Raw genomic sequence first — 23,255 nt, 5'->3', positions numbered from 1 at the left:
GTTATTATTTGAGATTAAGCCAATCAGTGTAGTGTCATCAGCAAACTTAATTAGCAGATTGAAGCTGTGTGTGGTGACACAGTCATGGGTATACAGAGAGTAAAGGAGGGGGCTTAGTACACAGCCTGAGGGACTCCTGTGTAGAGAGTCAGAGGGGCAGAGGTGAGGGAGTCCACTCTTACCACCTGCTGGAGATCTGACAGGAAGTCCAGGATCCAGCTACATAAGGCAGGGTGAAGGCCGAGGTCTCTGAGCTTCTTGTCGAGCCTGGAGGGAATTATGGTGCTGAATGCTGAACTGTTGTCCAAGAACAGCATTAGACAACGTTGTCTGCCTTGCACTCCATCTACTGTAGGTTATAATCTGGATCACAGAAACCCCGTCTGAGTCTCCTGCATTCTCTAAGACAGAATATGAGTCACAGTTTTTTTTTTCAGGGTAAGCTCATACAATGAAATTACCTTCATTATTAAACAAATGGATTTCCTGTTCAATTTGCTTCTTGATGCTTTGTGACACTGAGGGATCTGTAAACATAATGTGTTTGTGATGCACTCAGTATATCTTTCAGGAGGCTCACTTAGAAATCACAGATAGCAAAATTATTTAACTTGTAAAATTACATTCTGTATCGAATGGGGCATTTCTACATTCAAATATTATAGACAGCTCTATGGAATTTTCTTCATTATTACTTCCTCCATGTCAGAACATAGAAGTAATAAGTTTAATAAAGGCAAAAAAAAGTTTATTTGTGCTGTACAGTGCATTAGGCTAAAATACAGCCACCTCTCCAGCACCTCTTTTTGATTTCACAGTATCTATCTCTTAATTACAGATATTCATTATATAAATTAATATCCTTTCCCAAATCTGCAGTAGATGCATTGGGAGGGGTTTTCCAAATCTTCAGACTTGACAGACATAGAGCAGCTGGGTGATTAAAATGCAGCATCCGTGTTTTTTGCCCTATCTTTCTTGGGTTTTTTTTGCGCAGGGAGGAGAGATTTAGGGGTTGATGATCATGCTGCCGTTCTTTTTTTTCTTGGTTTCAATGCTATCTGGAGAAGAAGAATCTCAGAGTTCTATACCTTGATAATGAATGAACCTTTGAATCTTTGATTAATGTCAATTGTATTCAGGCAACAGGAAAAAATTAGAAAATTTCTCATCAAGGAAGCAAGAAAGTTTACATCTATATTCCACCCACCATTTAATGAGATGCTCCAAGGAACTTCAACAACACCCTGAAGGAAGACAGGAAGTTTGCAAGAGAAACAGAACATTCTGACATGAGGAATTCTGCAGATGCTGGAAATTCAAGCAACACACATGAAAGTTGCTGGTCCTGACGAAAGGTCTCGGCCTGAAACGTCAACTGTACCTCTTCCTGGAGATGCTGCCTGGCCTGCTGCGTTCACCAGCAACTTTGATGTGTGTTGCTTGACCCACTCAGTATTGTTTAAAGAGAATTGTTAATTTGGTCTTTTGACGTGATGTAATTCAATACTACTAATGCTGTGATGATGAAAAAAACACATTAATTCTCATAGAGGAGGATGTGAGTTCATTTAGTCCATGCCAACTCTTAGAGAAATCCCAATATTTCCTAGTGACCTATTTCTGCCACATACCCATCTCCACTCTCATTCTCACCTACACAAAGGGTGTTTTACCACAGCAAATTAACCTACCAACCAGTATGTCTTTGGGAGGTAGGTGAAAATTGTACCATGTTGGGAAATCACAGTCAAGGGGAAAACATGTAAATTCCACACAAGCAGCATTAGAGGTCAGAATCAAATCCAGATCGCTCCAGCCATGAGGCAGCAGCACTACCAGCTCTTTTCCCATATCCTACAGAACTAGCTCATTAACTGTAAAGGACGGATCCTTACGCAATTTTTGTCTGGAGCTAAATTCTTAGTCATCACTAATGCCAAATACTTTTCTATGTCAACTATGAATCAAAACATTGCCAGCCTTAACTCTACAGCACTGATAATGGCTGAGGAGTTGTAGAATCTTGGCCAGTGCTCTATTCTAGTTACATTCCTCACTGGATTCTCTTCTGCTGCCAATCAATCCCTAATTTAGATAAAACGATGATGTGGTAGGTTGGATGAGCACTATTTGATATTTTTAAACTAATCACACAACATCATGGTCTGAAGGGCCTGTAATGTTCTATGTTCCATAATCTGCCTAGACCTAACCTCACCATCTTGTCTGCCTTCTAAAGTAATAGTCTGAAAGGTCTAGTAGCAATTATGGTGTTTCCTAACGTGATCATAATCAAGGAGTCAGTGCTTTTTAATATTTATCTACAACATAAATCTGATTGCTGGTTGTCAAGTCAGTCGGACTTCGGTAGGAAAAAGAAGGAAATGCAGAATGTGTATCCTTGCAGTATAAGTGAGTCTATCCCATATTTTATATATATTGAAGGGGAGATGAACCACACAAAAGAAAGTAATTAGCTTCCTGGGAATCAGTTTGTTTCCTATCCCTACCTAATGGTAACTTGAGTTGCTGAGCAAATAATAAGATATTCATTCAAGTTAGATCACACATTTAAGTCCTAAAGATCAGTTCGTGAAGACGCACGTTTTAGAACTATATTGTGGTCTCATCTCAAGAAAGCAATTGTGCAAGAACTGCTCATATTTGGACACTATACTATGTTTAGAAATTACTCATGGTTTAAGCAACATCATTCCCTACTTAGCTAATGTAACTTTCAAGGTTATAATTTAAATCTCAGAAACCCACAATCTGTATTTTTTGGCTCTCTGACCATTTAACTTCATGTATCTTTCTAGGATGAGCTCATAAAATTAAAATAGCTTTATTATTGAATAGCAAATAACATGTTTTGGTTCCTTTTTACTTCTTTATGGTACTGAGTAAACTGTAAAATCCATGCCCAATTCCTCTTAGGACATTGCTCAGAAATTCTTGATATTAAGCTTATTTCACTTGTTGAAAGAAAATCTTCATCATTGGAGAGAATGGTCTCATATTCTAGTACTATGAAGTTTGGCTTGCGAGATGCTATCTTCTTTGAAAGAACAGAAAGTAATCTATTTAGCCAAATAGCATAAGAAATAATAAAAAAACTTTAGGATAAAATATGACCATAACCTATGTTTGTTTGTTTTTTTTACGTATTTGAGAGTAAGTTCATTCCAGCTTTCTCTATTTGACAGAACAGAGATGTTATGTTTGTGGTACTGGGAAGCTGGGTGGCCATGAATAACACACACGAGAGACAGAAGTGAGGGACAAACGTGATGCTGTTTATTTTGCTTGTAAATCATCTACCCAGAATGCCTTCTCACATTATGTAGCACACAGGGAAGGTTGTAAGGGTCAAAGTATACATGAATACATAACAAGAATGAGTGAGCTGTTAAAATGAAGCAGCTCATCTCCAGTCTCCAGTTGTAAAGCTGGTGATCTTAGTAGCAAATGAGACACCAGCTGGGTAATGCTGTGAAAATTGCAGTCCCAATACATCAAGAATGTTACAAACGTGCCTTGGAGGAAATAAGAGAGGTATTATGGAGGAATGCTTATTAGTGAACAAGATGGTTTTCACAACAATCAATTAGTCTTGTAGTCCTTACTGATGCAGCTTTTCAGATTTGTTTGGTTTCCTTGAGTTTAAATCCTCCACAACACTTGTCCTTCCTCAGATCAATTGTACATGATGAATGATGTGGTCTGAAACACAAACTTTGTTCTTCTCTCCACAGATGCTGCCAAACGTCCTGACCACTTCCACTGTTTTCATTTCAGATATGGAACATCTGTAATACATATTTTCCTCTGAATTTAAACAAACCTGCATCCTCACTAAGATCTGTGTGAACAACATTCAGCACTGTAGATCCTCTTAGTCCAACGAGATTGAAAAATTGTTAATTTAAATTTATTTTATTTAGCAATACAGCATGGCATATGCCATACCAGCCCTTTGAGCCATGTCACCACAGCAACCCCAATCTTAACCCTAACCTAATCACATGACAACTTATCGTGACCAATTCACCTACCCAGTATGTCTTTGGACTGTAAGAGGAAACCGGAGCACCAGGGAAAACCCACATATTCCACGGGGAAGGACATACAGAGACTCCTTATAGACTGGTGCTGGAATTAAACTCCAAACTTCGGAGCAGCATAGTGTCTAAGCCAGGAAGGTTCATTACAGTATCAAATTTAGTATCGAATCAGATATAGGAACATATTAAAGTAGGATTAAAAGAAGCGTATTGAAAAAGTCATAATGAAAAGATGGATATTTTTATGTCTCCAAGTATAATTAAAATTTGAAGGAATGGGACTCCTCACTAGTTAAAGTTAATTTCAGTATCAAGCTGATTATTTAAAAGTAATTAAGAATATCATGGTTAGGAAGAGTTGCAAATACTATTTGCTCAGCTAATAAATACACACTGTTGGTCCCCATTTTATTAGGGACAGGAGGTATCTAATAAAGTGGCCACTAAGTGAATAAAAGCAATAAGAGGGAAGGCCTTTCTCACTGCTGAGTGTATATTAAATAGGAGTTTAATGAGGTGAAATTCTAACCTGTTTTGGAATAGTACTATGTAAAATTATTTTTATTTCAATCCAAATAATCTTTTCTTATTGGAATCTAAAAGCATTTCCTATGCAGACAATAAAATGAACTTGTTTTTCTTATTGTGGGTCTTTATTGCCCCATCTTTGCCTTAATATTTCACATACTTATCTTGACTGCTATGCAGTGGAAATTTTTATTTTGGGTTCAGATTGTTTTACATGTGTTTTATACGACTTCTTGTAGCAGATGCATTTAATTACAACTTTGAACTTTACTTTGTAAATAAAAATTGGTACCTATTTTCAGGAACTTGGAAGCATAAATTGGGAACAGATGTTCTCAGGAAAATGTATGGCAGAAATGTAGCAGATGTTCGGGGGATATTTGAGTGGAGTTCTGCATAGGTACGTTCCAATGAGACAGGAAAAGGATGGTAGAGTACAGGAACCATGGTGTACAAAGACTGTTGTAAATCTAGTCAAGAGGAAAAGAAAAGCTTACGAAAGGTTCAAAACCCTAGGTAACGATAGAGACCTAGAAGATTGTAAAGCTAGCAGGAAAGAGTTTAAGAATGAAATTAGGAGAGACAGAAGGGGCCATGAGAAGGCCTCGATGGACAGGATTAAAGAAAACCCCAAGGCATTCTACAAGTATGTGAACAGCAAGAGGATAAGACGTGAGAGAATAAGACCAATAAAGCGTGACGGTGGAAAAGTGTGTATGGAACCGGAGGAGATAGCAGAGGTACTTAATGAGTACTTTGCTTCAGTATTCACTAACTACAGAAAAAGATCTTGGCAATTGACTTACAGTGGACTGAGAAGCTTGAGCATATAGACATTAAGAAAGAGGATGTGCTGGAGCTTTTGGAAATCATCAAGTTAGTTAAGTCATCGGGACCAGACCAGATGTACCCCAGGCTACTGTGGGAGGCAAGGGAGGAAATTGCTGAGCCTCTGGCGATGATCCTTACATCACCAATGGGGATGGGAGAGGTTCCGGAGGATTGGAGGGTTGCGGATGTTGTTCCCTTATTCAAGAAAGGGAGTAGAGATAGCCCAGGATATTATAGACCAGTGAGTCTTACTTCAGTGGTTGGTAATTTGATGGAAAAGATCCTGAGAGGCAGGATTTATGAACATTTGGAGAGGCATATGATTAGGAATATTCAGCATGGCTTTGACAAAGGCAGGTCGTGCCTTACGAGCCTGATTGAATTTTTTGAGGATGTGACTAAACACATTGATGGAGGTAGAGCAGTAGATGTAGTGTATATAGATTTCAGCAAGGCATTTGATAAGGTATTCCATGCAAGGCTTATTGAGAAAGTAAGGAGGCATGAGACCTTCCTTTGTGGATCCAGAACGGGTTTGCCCACAGAAGGCAAAGAGTGGTTGTAGATAGATCATATTCTGCATGGAGGTCGGTGACCAGTGGTGTGCCTCAGGGATGTGTTCTGGGACCTCTACTCTTCGTGATTGTTATAAATGACCTGGATGAGGAAGTGGAGGGATGGGTTAGTAAATTTGCTGATGACGCAAAGGTTGGGGGTGTTGTGGATAGTGTGGAGGGCAGTCAGAGGTTACAGCGGGACATCAATAGGATGCAAAACTGGGCTGAGAAGTGGCAGATGGAGTTCAAACCAATTAAGTGTGAGGTGGTTCATTTTGGTAGGTCAAATATGATGGCAGAATATAGTATTAATGGTAAGACTCTTGGCAGTGTGGAGGATCAGAGGGATCTTGTGGTCTTAGTCCATAGGACACTCAAAGCTGCTGCACAGGTTGACTCTGTGGTTAAGAAGGCATATGGTGCATTGGCCTTCATCAATCATGGGATTGAGTTTAGGAGCCAAGAGGTAATGTTACAACTATATAGGACCCTGGTCAGACCCCATTTGGAATACTGTGCTCAGTTCTGGTCGCCTCACTACAGGAAGGTTATGGAAACCATAGAAATGGTGCAGAGGAGATTTACAAGGATGTTGCCTGGATTGGGGAGCATGCCTTATGAGAATAGGTTGCGTGAACTTGGCCTTTCCTCCTTGGAGCGGCAGAGGATGAGAACTGACCTGATAGAGGTGTATAAAATGATGAGAGACATTGATTGTGTGGATAGTCAGAGGCTTTTTTCCAGGGCTGAAATGGCTAGCACAAGAGGGTACAGTTTTAAGGTGCTTGGAAGTAGGTTCAGAGGAGAAGTCAGGGGTAAGTTGTTTTTTTTTACGCAGAGAGTGATGAGTGCGTGGAACAGGTTGCCGGCGACGGTTGTGGAGGCGGATACGATAGGGTCTTTTAAGAGACTCCTGGAAGGCTACATGGAGCTTAGTAAAATAGAGAGCTATGGGTAACCCTAGGTAATTTCTTAAGTAAGGACATGTTCGGAACAGTATTGTTATGTTTCTATGTTTCTATATCATTTGAACATTCACATAAAGTGAGGTTCTGAGGTTAATTTGAGTGTCAAGTTAATTTTGAGATTGAATTTTCTAATATATTCCTGTATTAATGGCCAATTACAATAATAGACTTTGTAATATCTTAATAATTTTTGCACTTGGACTTTAAGGTTGAAGTTTGGATTCCCACAATTGTGTTTACCATAGAACTTTTAAGTAACCAAGTTGCAGGAAAGTAGAATTAATCCTGGCACATTACTTAACAGAAATGAAAGAAAATACTGAATCCTTGGGGGAACTATTAATTAAAACCCAAAACAAAATAAAATGATAACATTTGACCCTTTCATTCTTTTCAGTAAGGAATCACTTTGCTTGACGATCTTTCTTAATTTATTTCACTATCAGCCAGTTGCTGGAAGTTTCCTCTTGGTCCCCAAAAGGAAAATACAGTTGCCTTTATTATCACAGTTTAGCAGCAGGAAACATTCAAAAAGTCAAATAATTGATTCCTTAATAACGTGGTTGTGATTTACAAGTTTTAGTCTGTGCTAGAGAATATGACAGGTTCAATGATTGGATTAACATGAACAAACCCCTTAAAACTAATATTAAAACATATTTCCTTGGAAGAAATTGTTCTGCACATGGTTTATATCCCTCCATAAAGTATTATGAAAAATTCTTTGAGAACGTAGCACACAGTATCTATTACAATGTAGAATTAGACTGTGCAGATTGTACTTTTCTATTTTTCAGAATAAATACGAAATACAAACTAAATACAAAAGCACAGAGGTTTATAGACAGATTTATTGTATACATAAGATCCTCTAATTGAATCATTTTATGTTTATTTTGAATACTCATAATGCACCTCTATTACTTCCAAAAATATGTTTTAACATAAGGTTTCTTAACTAAATTTGCCTAAATTGGAACTGCTTTGTATCCATGCAATCTTACAATTTCATCTGTAAACTATTCATTACATGTCCAGTGAACCATATAATAAATTTAATGGAAATTATTTGTCACTGATTTAAAAAACAGCATTTTAACTTTGAACTTGTAAAGTGAGGAAGATAGAACATAGAATAAAAAAAAAGTACAAACACGGACACGCTCTTCAGCCCATGATACTTGCAGTGAATGTGATCCCAAATTAAACTACGATCCATATCCCTCATTCCCTGCATTTTCATGTGCCTACCTAACAGCTTTCTAAATGCCTCTATCATATCTACTTCCAGCAATACCCCTGGCTGCTATTCCAGGCACCTACCAGTCTCTGTGTAAAAACTTGCCCTCACATCTCCTTTAAAACTTTCCCTTTCTCATCACAAGTGCATGCCATTTCTACCCTGAGCAAAAGATCCTACTATCTACTCTATCTATGCCTCTTATCATTTTATAAACTTCCATCTGGTTTCCCCTCAGCCTATGGTGCTTCAGAGAAAATAATCAAAGGTTGTCCAACCTCTCCTTGTAGCTCATACCCTCCAATCCTGACGGCATCCTGATAAACCTTTTTTGCACCCTTTACAAGGACTCCACATTCTTCGTGTAATGGGCCAACCAGAACTGTGCAAATACTCCCAGTGTGGCCGAATAATTTTTATAAAGCAGCAATATGATTTTGTAGTCTTACACTCAGTGCCCCAACCAATGAAGGTAATGTGACACATGCCTTCTTTACCATCCTATCTATGTACTTGGCCACTTCCATGGAGGTTGGACATGAAGCCCACGGACCCCCTTTATAGTAATGCTCAGGGGCCCTGCCATTAACTTTTCCCTTACATTTGACACCTACTGTTCAAGTGCGGCACCATCTTACCTCCAGATTAAACACCACCCACCACTTCTTCACTATATCTGATCCTGCTCTATTTTTTAACAAACAAGAGAAAATCTGCAGATGCTGCAAATCCGAGCAACACACACAAAATGCTGAAGGAACTCAGCAGGCCAGGCAGCGTCTATGGAAAAAAGCACAGTCCACGTTTCGGGCCAAAAACCTTCGGCAGGACTAGAGACAAAAAGCTAAGGAGTAAATTTGAAAGGTGGGGTAAGGGAAGAGAGAAGCACAAGGAGGTAGGTGAAACCCGAAGGGGTGAGATGAAGTGAAGAGCTGGGAAGTTGATTGGTAAAAGAGACAGAAGACCATGAAAGAAAGAAAAAGGGGGAGGAGCACCAGAGGGGGGCGATCGGTGGGCGGGGGCATTACTGGAAGTTTGAGAAATCGATGCTCATGCCATCAGACAAGAGGCTACCCAAACGGAATACAAGGTGTTGTTCCTCCAACCTAAGTGTGGCCTCATCACAACAGTGGGGGAGGCTATGGGTGGACATACTGGAATGGGAGTGGGAAGTGGAAGTAAAATGGGTGGCCACTGGGAGATCCCGCTTTCTCTGGTGGATGGAGCATAGGTGCCCGGTGAAGACAGTCCTTTACACAGTCTAGAACTTCACCAGACCTGGTAACATCCACAAATCTGCTAAACCACTCATCTACAAGTCATTTATATTTATCAAAAAACATTAGAAGCTCAAGGACTGATCTCTGTGGACCACTAATTAGAACAACACTCTTCTCCAGTCGTATTAATATCTGAATCCAATTAATACATGTGGGTAAATCCCATGTCCTGGGTGTCATGGCTCACAGTGATAAACGGAAGCAGCATTTTGAGAGTAGCACTATTTGTCAGCCACTGGGTTACACTGCAACCACTTCATACACCATCCTAACCAACTTGATCTTGCTCACATCATTACCTAAACACTTTGATTATGAATTATGTATCATAAAATAATAACACATGTCAAGGGGCTGAGAAAAAAATATATAGCATTCTGATCCTAGACATCACCTTTCTTTGTAACTGTGTACTATTGGTGTAACCCCTGCTGTATTTGAAATTATAATACTAATTTCTTTCACTAAATATGAAGTGTCTGCTATGTATTGCTTTAATAAATATGAAGCATTCTAAAATTATTCTTCAAATCATAACTCAATGAAACTTAAATTAACAAAAGTTCTGTTATTCAACTCCTGAGGTAGGGGTTGATTCTATACAGTACTGACCGTGACAGGATGGATCTCTTTTGAACCACTGGTACGATATGATGATAAGTAGGATGATACAAATTGTCGGGAACAAAGCTAACCAAATAATTTCATGGATGCAATTTTGCTCTAGAAATAAAAGAAAAGTATTAATGGCAAATTTATATTTTTCATTCTTTGACACCATTGTATTTGTTTGTGTAAAACATTGAAAGGAAAATGTGATTAATCCTATAAAGGATGTGTGATTACAGATGTAGTCTGCTCATGGCTTTATTTTAGGAAGCATAAGTTTCAACAAAAATATTAGATTAAATGAATGGGCAAACAGAGCAGTGGATTTTAATATATGCAAGTGTTATGTCATAGTTACTGTTCTCATGATTTCTTATACAGATTATCTGATATCTTTTGATTAGGTTAATGTCAGGTTAACAGCAGAAATGGCTGATTTTAGTAATCTAATGTTTATTTCCAGTATTTTTTGTTTTATGAAAGTTTTGAACAGATTATTGTCCTTTTAAAATAGATGAAATGCCACTTGAAAGTTAGTTCTGTTTCCTAATAAGTGTCTATGTTTACAGAAGACAATGGGATGTTTCCAACAGCTATTTTATTAGCTTTCTATTGATTGTATACTGTTCCCTTTTAACTAATAACTGTAAATTGAGACTAAGGCAGTGTTCTCAGAATTTATTTCCTTTCCTCGCACTAGATTATGTTGAAAGCAGCTTATACAAATAATTACAATGAAAACAAAAGTTCTTTCATGCGTACAGACTTAACAAACCTCTGCCACCATTCAGTAACAAAGAAGGTAAATTATTCACAATTAAGTAAAAACAGCTCACACTCCACACACAGTGATCAATTTATTAGATATCACCTGTACCTAATAAAGTGGCCACTCTGCTGCTGTAGCCCATCCACTTCAAGGTTCAATGTGTTGTGTATTCAGAGATGCTGTTCTGCACACCACTGTTGTAATGTGTGGTTATTTGAGTTACTGTCATCTTCCTGTCAGCTTGAACCAGTCTGGCCACTCTCCTCTGACCTCTCTAATTCACAAGGTGCTTTCACTGGATGTTTTTGTTTCTCACACCATTTTCTGTAAAATCTAGAGACAGTCATTTTGGATTGGTAAAAAAAATCTCCTCCACAATCTACATCGGCACAGGACCACCAGAGGGATGTGTGCTTAACCCCCTGCTCTACTCGCTTTACACCCATGACAGCTCCAACCCCATATACAAGCTTGCCAATGACACCACTGTTGAGGCCTATATCAAAGGTATTGATGAATCAGCATACAGGATTGAAACTTCGCTGAGTTGTGTAGTAACAGCAACCTCTCACTCAATGTCATTAAGACCAAGGTACTGATTGTAGACTTCAGGAGAGGAAAACCAGAGGTCCATGAGTCAGTAATCATCAGAGGATCAGATGTGGAGAGGGTCAGTAACTTTAAATTCCTGGGTGTCATTATTTCAGAGGATCTGTCCCGGACCCATCATATAAATGTAATTGTAAAGAAAGCACAACAGTGCCTCCACTTCCTCAGGAGTCTACGAAGATTCAGCATGTCATCAAAGACCTTGGCAAACTTCTATAGATGTGTGGGGGAAAGTGTGCTGACTGGCTGTATTACGGCCTGGTATGGGAACATCAATGCCTTTGAACAGAAAATCCTATAAAAGGTAGTGGATTTGGCCCAGTACATCATGGATAAAGCCCTCCCAACAATTGAGCACATCTATATGAAATGTAGCCATAGAAAAGCAGCAACCATCATCAAAGATCCTCACCACCCAGGCCATACCCTTTTCTCGCTGCTGTCATCAGGTAGAAGGTACAGGTGCCTCAGGACTTGCAACACCAGGTTCAAGAACAGTTACTACCCGTCAACCATTGGGCTCTTAAACAAAACAGAATAACTACACTTATTCTATTTTTTGTGTTCCCACAAACAGTGGTCTCAGTTTCTTTATCTGGTCTCCTTACTTGAGGAAGGCTTTGGAGGCGGTGCAGAGGAGGTTCCACTTTCTCTTTTTTACCATTCCCCATTCCAGCTCCCGTCTTAACTATTCTCTTCTCCTTATCTGCCCATCATCTACCTCTGGTGCCCTTCCACCTCCCTATTCTTCCATGATCCACTCTCCTCTCCTATCAGATTCCTTCTTCTTCAGTCTTTTATTTCTTCCACTTATCACCTCCTTTTTACTTCATCCCCCCTCCCCACCCACCCACCTTCCCCCTTACCTGGTTTCACCAATCACCTGTCAGCTTGCACCCTTCCCCTCCCTCACCTTCTTATTCTGACTTCTTCCCCCTTACTTTCCAGTCCTGATGAAGGGTCTCAGCCTGAAATGTTAGCTGTTTATTCTTCCCCATAGATGCTGCCTGACCTGCTGTGTTCCTCCAGCAATTAGTGTGTGTTGCTCTGGATTTCCAGCACCTGAAGAACTCTTGTGCTTAAAGTTGAAGTGATGCTTCTGTAGTCACTATAGATCAGCAAGCACATGGATAATAGTGAGTGAGCTTTGATATGAGCTCATAACCAGCCAACAGGGTTTTGGTTAACCTTGACTGTATAAGGAGCCATACAAGGGAGATCATCAGGAAAAGTCAAGTCTCAATATAACAAAGGTATGGACGAGGTGTTTAGTAGCAGATGAGCTGAAACAGAACTTATTAAGAAAGAAGCAAAGTAGACCTTTCCACACAGTGTCTCATATGAGTTCTACTATTAACATTGAACATTCCCTCTACGCCTTCTTCCATCCTTGCAAGCCATTATTAACGGTCTTGTCAAAGATTTTAATTACAGTATTAGCAGAACATTGCATTCGCAATGGCCATAGAATTGACATTGACAGCACAAAGCTACTCTGCCACGCCAGTGGCTTTTGAGACCACCTGTTGAAGGAAACCATTGAAATAAATCTAAGGAATTTAACAAAGATTAAGGTCTCGCTCTAAGTATGAATTGGAATTCGATCGTAAACAAGGTGGGACAACAGAAACCTGATTGAATGAGGGACAGACAACTGGGTTAAAAATACCACCAGACTAGATATGCCCAGGCATCATCCCTGATGAAGATGGCAGAGTTTGTCATTGAAACATTGGTTATAATCGATACTTGTACTTAGCAGAAAGCCCAAGAATTTATTTGTCATATATGCCAGGAGAGCACTAGATCCTTTTTCACTTTCAATTACACTTTTCACAAACTTTGTGAAATGTCTCAAATTTTTAAAGTGACATCATTAATGCAATAAGGAAGATGAAATAAGCTGTCAAACATTTCAGCTTTTGCATCACCTAAACTACCCACTGGGACTTGTCTAAGTAGTCTTGCTATACCTAACTGATGCAATCAGAGATGTGAAACAACAGACCAATAAACTTCTTAGGAGATATCATTTTCCTCCCAGCGTTAATTCCAGATAGAGTTGTCATGCTCAGTTTCTTGCTGGTCACTTTGGGCATCAGTTCATATCTTTCCATCAGCAGTAAAACAGGAGTGCCCTAAATAATAATTCAAGAAATTCAATCTAAATCTATGTGTATATGTCTATGAAAGTGGGTTTTGGTAGGTAAATCTAAAAAAGGTAATTTACTTGTTTTCTTAAGATTATCCTTGATGGAATGTTCAGTAATTAAATTGCACAATCAAATTTGATAACGCAACTCGGATATGGAATCACAGCAGGATTTCTGTTATGGAACAAATGTTTGTATTCTATTACAATAGACTACAAAAACAATTTGTAGACTATTTTCAGGAACTAATTCATTGCTTCATTTTTATTCTTTATCATGACTTTTGACACTCTGGACCAATAAATCAGTATTTATGTGACATCCACCTTCTGCATTCTTTATGTTTCTTGTTAACTTGATATTCAGATTCCTGACTACTAACTGCAAGTGACCTTCAACAGATAGAAATTGATGTACTAACCTTGATACTCAGTAGCAGACTTCTGAAGTTTGATGTGTGTAAAGCACTTTGTACTCTGCATTTTGTCAGGGGAATGGATGTTCCAGACAACGTGAATGTCCTCTGGCAAAGGCTCTGCCAGCCTTGTGTTCATATCTAAAGTGGAGACATTCTAGTCACTTATAACTTCAAAGTGAAATAAATGTTTTAAATCCATCAAATCATCTGCTTGTTTCTCTGCCTTTTCTGGGTCATTTGTAGACTAACTTGAAGACATTGATTGCTATGATTAGTCATCATTATCTTGGATCTGTAACAATCAAGGTGGTTGAAGGTGAGTAAGACTTTGCTTTTCTTTTCCTCACACAGTAAGTCCCACAGTAAGTTACCTATCTTTTAACAAGTAGGTAATGACAGTGGATCTGAGCAAAGCCCAGCTGGGACCTAGAAAGTGCCACTGAGTTAAAATATGGAATTAACCACCGAATGATATCTCTGTAGACTTCAGAAAATAACTCAAAGCTCTAGACTACAATGTGATAAGAAACTTGCAACAGTGTGCCAGTATATGGCAACCTTCTAGAATCCAGTTGGTTTAAGTTGTTACTGCCTACTGTTGTCTAAATGGGAAAGGTAAAACTTAAGAACATGAAGAAAAGGACATTCAGCCCCTTATGGGTACCCTGCCATTCACCGAGAAAGTGACTGATCTTTAATATTAGCACCATATCCCTCAATCTCCTTAATATTTAAAGTCTGACTATCTCCCTCTTGAATATGCTCAGGGGCTAAGCCTCCACATCTCCTTCTCATCTCCCTCCTGAATGGCCAATCTCTTAATTTGGAAGAAAATAAATTAGTTTAACAACGTAATTGAAATTGGTCCAATCATACTACACAGAAATGGGTGAGTTTAATACTCTAAGCTAAGCTACTTCTGTGAGCAGATGCTTCTTCATTATACATAGTGAAGTTGGAAAAACAAAGTCGACATTAAAATCTCCAATTTACCTTGATGGAACATTGTGAAATAATTAGTTGTGTTTTTGTAACATAGATCATGCACAATATCCTTATTTACTGCATTGCTGCAGTTCTTCGCAATGCATGGACCACTGCTCTGATCTATCAGATTTCCTGCAGCTGACTTATAGAATTGTACGTCCATGTAACAATTAGTTGTTTTCATTCCGTTTGCTGAACTGTAGCTCCAATTAGCATTAATTCTATGAGGGAAGGGAAACATTTGTAGCCTCCGTCCACTGGTCCCAGTGCTTCTGTCTGTTATAGATACCATGATTTTTGATACTGTGTTGAAAGAAACACAAATTGAAAATGAAACATACAGGAAGTGCAAAAAATTAACAAGTTCCACAATGGTCTTCTAAGAGAGAGGCACAGTAAGGATCATTGTTACAGAAATTCTACAGAGCTGTTCCCATTCCAGAACGCTACTTCACTGAGAGCACAATGGAAAACCCATGTTGGTGAGGTCAGAATTTCACCAAGGTGGGGTCAACTTTGGAGAATTTCCTTGTGATTATCATGGGAAAACTAAAGCGATTACCAATATAATTTAATTCATCAGGGTAATTCATAAAGGGTAACCATATCTAATGACAAGTTAATTCAATAGAAATTGTTTTAGCAAAAGAAGTACAAAGTAATAATGATTTGAATAAATCGCTGTCCATCACACATCATTTGTAAGAGTTCCACACAATGCTTTTCTTGACTTTTTCTCTACATAATTATAAGCAATATGAAATAATGTACATTTTGTTGATTATAAAAGGCTAATCCCTCGGCTTGTGTAAGCAGGGAATGAAATTTCTTATTATTTGGGACTTGACTTGGGTGTGAGTTTATATAAGTGGTGAAGTTGTTTGATTGTTCACCTGAACAGAAACAGATGTAAGAATTATTGTATTCTTATAGACATTTCTTAATACTTATATTGGTTGTTTTAATACTGTATATTTTTACAACTCTAGAACCACTATTTTTAAAAGAATAATAAGCTACATTGAAAAAATTCACAAAATAGAAGTTGGAATGAATTTGACACTTAAAATTCAACATTATGAGGAAAGATTCACAGCAGAATTGAATGGGGTTTATTGCTGTGCAGGCAGCGGAGGAGTTGTTACAAAAGGTGAAAGGTAAGTAACTCATCTACTTGATAGATCTACTTGAAGCCTTTGACAAGGTTCCACACGGAAGGTTAGTTAGGAAGGTTCAATCGTTAGGTACTAATATTGAAATAGTAAAATGGATTCAGCAGTGGCTGGATGGGAGACGCCAGAGAGCAGTGGTGGATAACTGTTTGTCAGATTGGAGGCCAGTGACTAGTGGTGTGCCTCAGGGATCTGTACTGGGTCCAATTTTGTTTGTCTGTGTCTGTGTCCTGGAATGAGCTTCCAGCAGAAGTGGTTGAGGCAGGTTCGATGTTATCATTTAAAGTTAAATTGGATAGCTATATGGACAGAAAAGGAATGGAGGGTTATGGGCTGAGTACAGGTCGGTGGGACTAGGTGAGAGTAAGCATTGGACACGGACTAGAAGGGCCGAGATGGCCTGTTTCCATGCTGTAATTGTTATATGGCTATATGGTTATATCTCCTCATCTGGCACCGCATAGGGAAGATGAGGCTGTCTTGGAATAACATGATCTGAGTTGCCCAATCCTAATAGGGGTGTTTCAGAGATAAACACATTATGTAACTGGATCAAGTATGCAAGGGTGAGTCACGGCTGAAATGTCTGGTCTTAATTTCCGGAGTAGCACAGTGCTGAACTTGTTTTCAAATGAGAAAAGAGCTCTGTGTCCTTAAAACACATGGCAAAATGCACATGACAAGAAATTCAGTTCCGCAGCATCACATAGCATAGGTCCCAAGCTCCGGATAAGCTGATCCTGCAATCCTTCTAGTGCCCTACCCCAATCTTCCACCCATCCATTAGTGCCAGTCTTCATCCCCCTACCTCTACAATCAATCTGTGGAATTCTCTGCCCAATAAAGCAGTGGAGGCTACCTCAGTAAATATATTTAAGACAAGGTTGGATAGATTTTTGCATAGTAGGGGAATTAAAGGTTATGGGGAAAAGGCAGGTAGGTGGAGATGAGCCCATGGTCAGATCAGTCATGATCTTACTGAATGGTAGAACAGGCTTGGTGGGCCAGATGGCCTACTCCTGCTCCTATTTCTTATGTTCAGCAAGTATTCCAACTCTAACAACCCACCCTCCAGTCTACCACCATGACAATTTACATGTGATGATATCCCAATCTCCCTCACCCTAGACTCTGAAGCCCTCCGGCCACTGGACAGCAAAGCCTAGTCAGCTGTTTGACACTCACCAGGGGAAAACCACAGAGACGAGGTCGCCAGCCCTGAACTTGGTCGCGCGGCTCAGAAGGAAGGGATGAGAAGTGCAGTAGTGATTGGGATTCCACAGATGTAGGAACAGACAGGAGATGAAAGAAGCTGCAAATGTGAAAGAGACACCTGGATGGTGTTTTGCCTCCCAGGTGCCAGGGACATCTCAGATTGGGTCCATAGCATTGTAAAGGTACAAATTGGTAACAACGGCATAGGCAGGAAAAGGGATAAGGTCTGGAAGAGAGAATATAGGGAGTTAAGCAGAAAGCAGAAAAGCAGCACCTCTCTGGATTGCTGCATGGTGCACCAGTGAGGGTAAGAATGGGGTGATTTAGAAGAAGAATGCATGGCTGAAGAATTGATGCAAAGGGCAAAGTTCAGACGTCTGGACTATTGGAATCTCTTCTCAGGAAGGTATGACCTGTACAAAAAGGATGGGTTACTCCTGAATTCTAGGGTGACCAATATCTTTTCACACAGGTTTGCTAGACCTATTGGGGAGGTTAAACAAATCTGGCAGGGGGATGGGAACCAGAGTGATAGATCAGAGGATAGAGCAGTTGGTAGTTTAGAAAAGGATAAGAAGTCAACTTCTAGTAACATGGGAGCAAAACTGAAAAAAGTTACAGATACAGGACTGAAGGCATTACATTCGAATGCACACTGCATATGGAATAAGGTTGATGATCTTGTAGCACAGTTAGAAGTTGGCAGATATGACGTGGGCATCACTGAGTTGTGGCAATAATGGGCAAAGAAGTGGCAGTTGGAATACAGTGTAGAAAAGTGTATGGTCATGCACTTCGGTAGAAGGAATAAAGGAGTAGACTATTTTCTAAACAGGGAGAAAATTCAGATATCAGAGGTGCAGGGGAATTGGGAGTCCTTGCGCAGGATTTCCTAAAGAAGGCAAATGCAATGTTCCCATTCACTTCAAGAGGACGAGAATATAAAAGCAAAGATGTAATGGTAAGGCTCTTCAAGGCATTGGTCAGAGCGCACTTGGAGTTGTCGTGGCTATCCCTCGAGGTCGAGGATGATGGTCTTCATTCTGAAGAAGTGGCCCACAGAGCGAAGACGCCTATGCGTGTATTTGTTTAATGTGTACTTGATGTTGCACTCCAAGAAGCACACAATACTTCACAAACCAACTGATTCCAATGGCATGGAAACCACGACGAATGGAGCTGATGGATTTGTTGCAGCCTTCATCTGCCTTCACAGCCATTGAGTTCGAAGTAACTTCATCTGCCTGTTCCACCGTTGAGGTCTTGGTTGGATTGTTCTTTGTCAGGGACCTCACCCTCGACCTTACCGCCATGGGTGACACTACCAGGAGCATAACCCCAGACGGCATCGCTCTCGGGATCTCAGAACCACACAAGCCTCTCCACCACGACAAGGTGACAATCCACGGAGAAGACTTGGAGTACAGTGAGCAATTTTGGGCCCCTTAACTAAGAAAGAATGTGCTGGCATTGGAGAGGGTCCAGAGGAGGTTCAATTATCCCAGTAATGAAAGGGTTAATGTAAGAGGAGCGTTTGATGGCTCTGAGCCTGTACTCACTGGAGTTCAGAAGGATGAGAGGGGATCTCATTGAAACCTATTGCATATTGAAGGCCTAGGTAGAGTGGACATGGGCAGGATGATTCCAATACTGGAACAGTCTGGGACCAGAGGGCGCAGCCTCAGAGTATAAGGAAGTCCTTTAGAACAGAGATGAAAATGAATTTCATCAGCCTAAGGGTGGTGAATCTGTGGAATTCACTGCCAAACTTCCAAAAGGAAATCCTCATTATTAGTTGTCATTTTAAATATAATTCATCTCCATATCTAGGTATTACATTGATAATACTTTCAAGACCTTCTACAGGGGCACTGTTGAGAGCATCCTGACTGGCTGTATCACTGCCTGGTACGGGAACTGCACCAGTCTTGATTGATGGGCACTGCAGAGAGTGGTACAGACAGCCCAACACATCTGTGGATGTGAACTTCCCTCCTTTGAGGACATTTACAGCAGCAGGTGCATAAAGAAGGCCTGGAAGATCATCAGGGGCACCAGTCATCCCAACCATAAATTATTTCAGCTGCTTCCGTCTGACAAACGGTACCACAGCTTTAACACCAGAACCAACAGGCTACGGACCAGCTTCTTTCTACAAGCCATTAGACTTTTAAATTCACATGTCTGTACATTGCCAAAGAGTCATTATGCAAAGATTTTTACTTCCTCACATTGTGGGATGGATGTAAGATTTAAATAAACTCAAGTTATTATTTTACCAACTTTAGTTAGTGTATCTAAGGGCTAGTGTTCCTTTTGGACCTATGTTCATTCACCAAAAGCTCTCTAAATTAATGTGATCCTTAGAATTTTCTGTGGATCAAAATGGAGAGAAACGTTGGCCTGAAGAAATTAAAAATCTGTCAAACAGCTAGCTGGAACACGTCAAGGACAGTGGATTAAAAGACAAACCAAAAACCTTAGTTTTCACCAGAAGAAGCAGAAGCTGTCTTTTTTTAAAATTAACTTTTGCTGGATTGAAGTGATTGAGAGTGGACATAACAAAGGGCCTTGAATGCCCACAAGAACATTAACCTCAGGGTTATATATTGTGATTTATATGTACTTTGATAATAAAATTACTTTGAACTTTGAATTACTGATGATCTGATAATCAGAGATCATTCCCAAATAAGATGTTATTTGTACGATGCTCTTTGATAAGGCAGAAGAATCAACATGGGCTTATTAGAAGAATAGTCAGTGTCCATGAACTGAAATAATCTGAGCGTATTGTCTGACTTGAAATGGCTATAACTGGTGTAAAATGACTGAGTCAGTAAAAAACAAAGCAATAACATTGGAGGCATATTCTTATTTGGCAGAAGAGCAATGAGGCGATTCGACTTGAAGAATTAAGTCCAGGCCAGTGAAAGGTGGACACAGGTTAGCCCGACAGGTCAGACCTTACAGAATAGGAGCATAATGGTGCAGAACTGATAAGAAAAAAAGGATAATAATGAAGGATTTAGAAAGAAGAGAACTCCAAAACTACTTCAAAGAAGACCCCCATGCCTGGGGCAAGGAGAAGAATGATCAATTGTTTTCCCAAGGGAGATCCCTTATGTCAGTTTTATAAGTGGGGGAAGTAGTGTGGGTGTATACTGGTCCAAGAGAAACAGTAACATTCAGGAATGGTTGACCCAGGGTTAAAATAACTTGCGCAGATATTTCCACTGATATAACAGAGTTGAGTTAAAATGACAACTGACAATGAGAAAACAAGAGAAAATCTGCAGATGCTGGAAATCTGAGCAACACACACAAAATGCTGGAGGCCTGCCGAAGGGTTTCAGCCCAAAATGTCGACTGTATGTTTCTCCCATAGAAACTGACAATGAGGGTTAGTTAATGCAATAAAAAAATACCATAAATAGATTACGAAAGTAGAATAGCAGATTGTGTTCACAAGTCCGTGGATCATTTAAAAATCCCATGGCAGAGGGGAAGAAGCTGTTCCTAAACTGTTGAATTGGTCTTTAGGCTCCTGTAAATCTTCCCTGATGGTAGTAATGAGAAGCGGGTATTTTCTGATGGTGAGGATCCTTAATGATGGAGTCCAACTTTTGGAGATGACTTCAATGGTAGGGAGGGTTGTGCCTGTGATCGAGCTGGCTGAGTGTAAACTTTCCTCGGTTTGATCCTGCACATCAGAGTCTCCATACTAGGCAGTGATGTAAACCAGTCAGCGCACTCTGCACATACATACAGTACATCTGTAGAAGTTTGCTAGACTCTTCTGTGACATACCAAATCTCCTCAAACGCTTAATGATATATAGCCTGTAATGAGCTCTTCATGGGTGTGCGGGGACCCAGAAAGAGTTGGGCTCCGAGGTTCATAGAGTACCTGAACTGGTTAATTGTTGTTTAATAAGAGTCATTAGTTATTTAGATTCCCTTGTGTTGTTCGTGAGTGACTCGCTTATTGTAAAGTGGTCTTCTGGTGCTTTCTGCTTAAGCTTGTTAAGTTTATTTTGATAGGCTCAGGGATTCCACATTACTTGTATTATTTAAACAGACACCCAGCCAAGGGGACACATAGCTAATCATGGGGTCCTCGTTTTGAGAATGTTACATCTCATGGTGTTGTTCACCCAAGCCACAGATGTTAGAATTCTTTCAAATAAACACTGGTAGCTGTTTCTACATGGGAGTCTGGGTTCCCGTTTCTACATGGGAGTCTGGATTCTGGCATTGCCAGTACACATCTTGACATAGCCATTGGCATGCCTTCGTTGCAAATGTGTCAATATGTTGACCCAGGATAGATCCTCTGAGATCTTGATGCCCAGGAACTTGAAGATGCCTTTCCATCAATGACCCTTCAATGAGGATTGGGTTGTGCTCTCATGACTTCCTCTTCCTGAAGTCCGCAATCAATTTCATGGTCTTACTGGTGTTGGGTGCAAGGTTGTTGCTATGACACCAGTCAACCAGCTGATCTATCTCATTCCTGTACACCTCCTTGTCACCATATGAGACTCTGCCAACAACAGTGCTGACGTTGACAAATTTAAAGATGTTGTTTGATCTCTGACCAGCCACACAGTAATGAAAGAGGAAAGCAATGAAATGTGATTGATCAGAGAAGTGGGGTTGGTTGTTAGAACAGGTTATTTTTGCTAAGCTGAAGACTTACATTATCTTGGATCCTAACTCAAAATAAAACCTAAGATGACTGAATGAAGAAGGCACAAATCATATTGAGACAAATATGAAAATGCCCAGAAGCTAAATAATCTTTTCACATTCAATACTTTGTGTTATTTTATTACATTATTGAAAGCCACTCTGTTTTGATTTGCATTAACCCAAATGAGGGTCAAACTAAAAAAAATGTGTTGACTGTAGTAATTAACTGAATCACATTGAGACTTCCTTGGCAATTATATAATATGACATTTCCTACATTATGATTTACAACAGAATAAAACAATCTATCATTTAGGAGAATTATCTGATAGAAACTGAGGGGAAAAAAACAAATAAAATATGTAAAATACATACATCCAGTACTTGGAATCTTGAGTCTTTTTAAAGAGTAACAAAAATGAATAGAAAAGTTGTAAAGAAAAAATAAACTTCAAATTTGAAAAGCAAAACAACCTTACCTTGAGGAAATGATTTCAGTTTCATAATGTGATCTTCTTTTGTGTGAGTTTCACATATAAACCAGCCCATGGCTACAAAATACGGAGTTGTATTTTGGCACACAGTTTTTCTCATATTCTTTTCATTGATGGAATGATTTAAAGATACTTTTATCTCTGTTATTCTTCTTTGAGTTCCAATTTGTGAACAGTTGAAGGACCTTGTAATATTCATGAATCCAAGCATGGAAGATGGATTGGTTATTTCTTTTGAGAAACTCGGGCCAATACATGCTACCATGAGTATATCAACAATGTCATCTGTGAACAGACAGGTATGAGTAAGTGCATTTGTCATAAAAATGTAACTATCTGAGGGGAAAGTTTATTTTGTGGGGAGCGGTTGATATCCGGAATGAGCTGCCAGCGAAGCTGGTTAAATAAGATACAATCAACATTTTTAAGAGACATTTTGACAGGTATTTCAAACATGCAATGCAAAGAGAGAGATGGATCTATTGTGAGCAAATGGGATTAGAGTAGATGAGCAGAAATGTTGGCATGAACATAGCGGGGTGAAGAGCCAATTTCTGTGCTGCACATTTCTGTAACACTCAGACCATTGTGGTGACTCTAGATCAGGGGTTCCCAACCTTTCCAATGTCATGGACCCCTACAATTAACTGAGGGGTCCAAGGAC

The 23,255-nt window shown here is 39.6% G+C and overlaps 1 protein-coding gene across 7 annotated transcripts in view; it reads right to left on the bottom strand.

Annotated features, from left to right (window-relative positions):
* Positions 1-3,301: 3,301 nt before the first annotated feature.
* Positions 3,302-23,255, bottom strand: part of LOC140195114 (uncharacterized) — a 72,820-nt gene continuing 52,866 nt past the window's right edge. For all 7 annotated transcript variants that reach the window (XM_072252869.1, XM_072252872.1, XM_072252871.1 and 4 more), the window contains 5 exons: positions 22,577-22,876; positions 15,023-15,319; positions 14,033-14,167; positions 10,084-10,194; positions 3,302-3,812 (listed from right to left, as the gene is read on the bottom strand). In XM_072252869.1, coding sequence (XP_072108970.1) covers positions 3,793-3,812; positions 10,084-10,194; positions 14,033-14,167; positions 15,023-15,319; positions 22,577-22,856 — 843 coding nt within the window. In that variant the 5' untranslated portion in view covers positions 22,857-22,876 and the 3' untranslated portion in view covers positions 3,302-3,792. The remainder of the gene's footprint in view (positions 3,813-10,083; positions 10,195-14,032; positions 14,168-15,022; positions 15,320-22,576; positions 22,877-23,255) is intronic.

The sequence above is a fragment of the Mobula birostris genome, chromosome 3 (assembly GCF_030028105.1).
Source record: "Mobula birostris isolate sMobBir1 chromosome 3, sMobBir1.hap1, whole genome shotgun sequence".
Lineage (NCBI taxonomy): Eukaryota > Metazoa > Chordata > Chondrichthyes > Myliobatiformes > Myliobatidae > Mobula > Mobula birostris.
Note: the sequence above shows the minus strand (reverse complement) of the source record. Positions and strands in the feature narration are given on the sequence as shown.